This window comes from Salmo trutta, chromosome 25 (assembly GCF_901001165.1).
Source record: "Salmo trutta chromosome 25, fSalTru1.1, whole genome shotgun sequence".
NCBI lineage: Eukaryota > Metazoa > Chordata > Actinopteri > Salmoniformes > Salmonidae > Salmo > Salmo trutta.
In genome coordinates, this window is record NC_042981.1 from 10,070,212 (window position 1) to 10,076,211 (window position 6,000).

Consider the following 6,000-nt stretch of genomic DNA (forward strand, 5'->3'; position numbering starts at 1 on the left):
TATGAAGACATATGCCAATGATGACAAAATATCTCTAGTGTATTTAAAAAAATAACACAATTTAACTGTTATACAATATATATATATATATATATATATATATATACACTGCTCAAAAAAATAAAGGGAACACTTAAACAACACAATGTAACTCCAAGTCAATCACACTTCTGTGAAATCAAACTGTCCACTTAGGAAGCAACACTGATTGACAATAAATTTCACATGCTGTTGTGCAAATGGAATAGACAACAGGTGGAAATTATAGGCAATTAGCAAGACAGCCCCAACAAAGGAGTGGTTCTGCAGGTGGGGACCACAGACCACTTCTCAGTTCCAATGCTTCCTGGATGATGTTTTGGTCACTTTTGAATGCTGGCGGTGCTTTCACTCGAGTGGTAGCATGAGACGGAGTCTACAACCCACACAAGTGGCTCAGGTAGTGCAGCTCATCCAGGATGGCACATCAACGCGAGCTGTGGCAAGAAGGTTTGCTGTGTCTGTCAGCGTAGTGTCCAGAGCATGGAGGCGCTACCAGGAGACAGGCCAGTACATCAGGAGACGTGGAGGAGGCCATAGGAGGGCAACAACCCAGCAGCAGGACCGCTACCTCCGCCTTTGTGCGAGGAGGAGCAGGAGAAGCACTGCCAGAGCCCTGCAAAATGACTTCCAGCAGGCCACAAATGTGCATGTGTCTGCTCAAACGGTTAGAAACAGACTCCATGAGGGTGGTATGAGGGCCCGACGTCCACAGGTGGGGGTTGTGCTTACAGCCCAACACCGTGCAGGACGTTTGGCATTTGCCAGAGAACACCAAGATTGGCAAATTCGCCACTGGTGCCCTGTGCTCTTCACAGATTCAAGCAGGTTCACACTGAGCACGTGACAGACGTGACAGAGTCTGGAGATGCCATGGAGAACGTTCTGCTGCCTGCAACATCCTCCAGCATGACCGGTTTGGCGGTGGGTCAGTCATGGTGTGGGGTGGCATTTCTTTGGGGGGCCGCACAGCCCTCCATGTGCTCGCCAGAGGTAGCCTGACTGCCATTAGGTACCGAGATGAGATCCTCAGACCCCTTGTGAGACCATATGCTGGTGCGGTTGGCCCTGGGTTCCTCCTAATGCAAGACAATGCTAGATCTCATGTGGCTGGAGTGTGTCAGCAGTTGCTGCAAGAGGAAGGCATTGATGCTATGGACTGGCCTGCCCGTTCCCCAGACCTGAATCCAATTGAGCACATCTGGGACATCATGTCTCGCTCCATCCACCAACGCCACGTTGCACCACAGACTGTCCAGGAGTTGGCGGATGCTTTAGTCCAGGTCTGGGAGGAGATCCCTCAGGAGACCATCCGCCACCTCATCAGGAGCATGCCCAGGCGTTGTAGGGAGGTCATACAGGCACGTGGAGGCCACACACATTACTGAGCCTCATTTTGACTTGTTTTAAGGACATTACATTAAAGTTGGATCAGCCTGTAGTGTGGTTTTCCACTTTAATTTTGAGTGTGACTCCAAATCCAGACCTCCATGGGTTGATAAATTGGATTTCCATTGATTATTTTTGTGTGATTTTGTTGTCAGCACATTCAACTATGTAAAGAAAAAAGTATTTCATAAGATTATTTCTTTCATTCAGATCTAGGATGTGTTGTTTAAGTGTTCCCTTTATTTTTATATATATATATATATATATATATATATATATATATATATATATATATATATATATAAATAAAAAAATGTGGACTGCAGAGACTCAATGATAAAGTTCACATCAATTAATCATATAGGCTAGTAGCTAAAATGGTGTAAACCAACCTGTATATTTTGTGGGCATGCTTTTGCTATTCTCCTGTCAGGAATCTCAGTGGACCAGCCCAGTTTTTCTCTCAATCTGATTATGTGGCTCACAACACAGTCATTGTCAGGCTCTGTTGAGAACCAACAATGTACAATAATTATGCTACGTCTAATGTCCTCACCCTGACATGTAGGCTATGTACAGAATAGCCTACATTAAAAAAAAGTGCAGCAAAAAAGCTTAATCAACCAGTTCCGTGTAGCTGTTTCGGGGTAATCTACCTTTTGCATCGAAGCGGACGTCTTTCACTCTCTTTCCTTTGTAGTTCCATGTGTCGGGGATCATTGAGGCTTCACACAAGTGTTTAATTGGTTCAATGACCCCTCTTTTCAGACACAGTGGCTCCTGCTTGCTGGGCTGGAACAAGCAGCCACCTAGAGAAACAGAAATGTTGCGCGCACAATGATTTTGCTTACAAAATCCATTAAAATACAACAAATGAGGATGAGACTCACTTTTCTTAATGTTCCTTCCATGTAAAGGAGACCTGGAAACATTTGATGATAGTGCATTTTCAGGGGGAGATTCTCCCACACCTGATAATTGACAAACTTTTATGCATGATCTGTTGACATGTTTGTTTTTCTTTAGTAACCTGTAAAAATGACAAAAAATTTAAAATCCATACTAACAAGTAGCTAAGTTTCTTATTGAATTCAAAATACCACTTTGCTATATAATTGACAAACTTACATAGAAATGTAACTCTCTTCTTTTTCCTTGACATTCTTCCTGTGAAGTAAAGTATCAATCCTTGGTGGAAGTTCATTGGATCCTTTTCCTGAAGAAGAGCCTGGAGTCTGCTGGAAGTTTGAAACCGTCAGATGCTGAAAATCTCACATTAGCTAGCATTATAATGACATAAACTAGAAGACTATGTCATTAGTTAGCCAGATCCATGGGATACATGTTACAGTATCAGGGTTGGGGAGTAATGGATTACATGTAATCCGTTACATGTAAGGGATTACAAAAAACGGCAACTGTAATCCCTTACGTTAGCAGCAAAAATATTGTAATCAGATTATAGATACTTTTTAAAAATGTGATGATTACTTCGAGGATTACTTTTACATTCAGAAAGGATGTTTGCGGAAAAAAAATCTTTGACACTTCTGTTTTCTCAATGACATGCAAATCAGAATTGAAAAAAGATGCAAGTCAGAGACCACTATGATGGCACACCAAATGTGTTTGATGGAACGTGGGAAAAGAGCAGGAATGGGCTTTTGTAGGCTACAGTCCAAGCTATGTCTGAGACTGCTGTCGGCATCCAAAGATTATCCAACTTGAATAAACGCTTGGAGGTAAGGATGACAGCAGTGGTGTAGTCTACAGCAATACGTATATCATTTTACTATTGATATCTACATAGCGCATTGATGTCAATCACACTGCTGCTCTCTCATTTAGCTATTTGCGCCTTACGGATTGTGGTTGTTGTGGATGGCTGTTCACAAATCTGAATGTATATTTGAACCCAATAATGGTTGAATTCAAGAAGTTTAAGCTGCCTATCAATCATTGTTTTTGAAACCTGTGGACAGCCAGTGAAAAATGCACTCTTGCAACAGCTGCATATTGCGGATCCCAGCCTATGGAATAAAAGTGGGGCTTTTATTTCTCAATCTATTCATGCTGATAAAAATAAAAATCCATAGGCCTAATGGACACATGCTCAAACTCGCACAGTTTTGATAGACTTAAAAGGGCAATCTGTGCTTCCATATTTCCAAGTCTTATTCTTGAAGATCAAGGGGTATAACATTTATTGGAATGACTGGAATTCCAATAGACTTTGGATTTTAATGTAAAGATATCACTTAATAGTATAATTATATGTAGTAGAAAGCGATGGGTTAGAAGAAGCCTACATAACCAACCCATAAAGTAAAATGTAACTTCTATATATGGCCAGCTATGTAAACTTTAACATTGATTTATCCTGCAATTGGTAACATACAGTACCGGTCAAAAGTTTGGACACACCTACACTACCAGTCAAAAGTTTTAGCACAGCTACTCATTCAAGGGTTTTTCTTTATTTTTACTATTTTCTACATTGTTGAATAATAGTGAAGACATCAAAACTATGAAATAACACACGGTGTCACCAAAAAAGTGTTAAATAAATAAAAATATATTTTATATTTGAGATTCTTCAAAGTAGCCACCCTTTGCCTTGATGGCAGCTTTGCACACTCTTGGCATTCTCTCAACCTCCTTCACCTGGAATGCTTTTCCAACAGTCTTGAAGGAGTTCCCACATATGCTGAGCACTTGTTGGCTGCGTTTCCTTCACTCTGCGGTCCAAACCATCTCAATAGTTTGAGGTCGGTGATTGTGGAGGCCAGGTCAACTGATGCAGCACTCCATCACTCTCCTTCTTGGTCAAATAGCCCTTACACAGCCTGGAGGTGTGTTGGGTCATTGTCGTGTTGATAAACAAATGATAGTCCCACTAAGCGCAAACCAGAAGGGATGGAATATCGCTGCAGAATGCTGTGGTAGCAATGCTGGTTAAGTGTGCCTTGAATTCAAAATAAATCACTGACAGTGTCACCAGCAATGCACCCTCACACCTCCTCCTCCATGCTTCACGGTGGAAACCACACATGCGGAGATCATCCGTTCACCTACTCTGCGTCTCACAAAGACACGGCGGTTGATATTGAGATGTGTCTGTTACTTGAACTCTGTGAAGCATTTGGGCTGCAATTTCTGATGCTGGTAACTCTAATGAACTTATCCTCAGCAGAGGTAACTCTGGGTCTTCCTTTCCTGTGGCGGTCCTCATGAGAGCCAGTTTCATCATAGCGATGGTTTTTGCTACTGCACTTGAATAAACTTTCAAAGTTCTTGAACTCCAGATTGACTGACCTTCATGTCTTAAAGTAATGATGAACTGTCATTTCTCTTTGCTTATTCGAGCTGTTCTTGCCTTAATATGGACTTGGTATTTTACCAAATAGGGCTATCTTCTGTATACTACCCCTACCTTGTCACAACATAACTTATTGGCTCAAACGCATTAAGAAGGAAAGGAATTCCACAAATTAACTTTTAACAAGGCACACCTGTTAATTGAAATGCATTCCAGGTGACTACCTCATGAAGCTGGTTGAGAGAATGCCAAGAGTGTGCAAAGCTGTCATCAAGGTAAAGGGTGGCTATTTGAAGAATCTCAAATATAAAATATATTTTGATTTAACACTTTTTGGTTTACTACATGATTCCATATGTGTTATTTCATAGTTTTGATGTCTTCACTATGCCAAACGTTACGTTACTGATTACAATTTTGCACATGTAACTAGTAATTGTAACGGATTACATTTACAAAGTAACCTACCCAACCCTGAAAGTATAAGGGTAACGCAGTTGCTAGCTAAATGTGTAATTCATCATGGATGAAAACATCATAAGCAGCTAACTGACAGCTCTTGCTAGCTTACTTACCTCCATTATCAACTGCCAGGCTCAACATCAAAATGTCAGAAGTTGATATTCTCAAATAATTCGCAGCATTTTCTGTATGAACTGTTCAAGTGGTTAGCTAGCTATCTTATTGTTCATCAACAAAGTGGAACAAGAGATCCGTGGACTTGGCTTGGAAGCACTGGCAGTTGCTGTATCAAGTTGCTCGGCAACGTTCTGACGAGTGAACGAACACGTGATTCGAACCCAGAGATTCACAGGAGGCCCAGTAGTCACAGTACTCCTCTCACAGACTTATTTAACCGATTTGCCAGAATATTGGTTAAATATGATGCAGGGTTTCAGTACATATTTGGCACATTGTGAGAATCATTGCACCCCCATTGATCAGTTAAACAAGTCGTCCTAAATAACGGCCAAGCATCTAGTGAATAATAAAACCCCGATCTGTATCATTCATTGTGTTATTTCAATGAAGAGGAAATTCAGCAAGTCTTGGACAGTGGAAGTTGATAACAGAGCTTCTTTATTGTTAATGGTAAGACAGCGTGTTGGCCTTTATCCGGATTTTGTTTTGCTTTTCAATTGTGATTGGTTCCTAAACCCATAGAAAGCCTGTTTTTGTGTGGGTGGGTGTGTGTGTGTAAAATCCAGATGAAGGCCATTGCTCTGGGTTTATAAAAAATACATTTTATCAAC

The 6,000-nt window shown here is 41.1% G+C and overlaps 1 protein-coding gene across 1 annotated transcript in view; it reads right to left on the reverse strand.

Moving 5' to 3' along the window:
* Nucleotides 1–5,765, reverse strand: part of LOC115161975 (dynein heavy chain 6, axonemal) — a 64,901-nt gene extending 59,136 nt beyond the window's left edge. Inside the window, exons 1-5 of the mRNA XM_029712835.1 lie at nucleotides 5,323–5,765; nucleotides 2,557–2,666; nucleotides 2,319–2,458; nucleotides 2,085–2,237; nucleotides 1,821–1,933 (exon numbers count right to left, since the gene is read on the reverse strand). Of these exons, the coding sequence (XP_029568695.1) occupies nucleotides 1,821–1,933; nucleotides 2,085–2,237; nucleotides 2,319–2,458; nucleotides 2,557–2,666; nucleotides 5,323–5,328 (522 nt within the window). The 5' untranslated portion in view covers nucleotides 5,329–5,765. The remainder of the gene's footprint in view (nucleotides 1–1,820; nucleotides 1,934–2,084; nucleotides 2,238–2,318; nucleotides 2,459–2,556; nucleotides 2,667–5,322) is intronic.
* Between the last annotated feature and the right edge of the window lie 235 nt (nucleotides 5,766–6,000).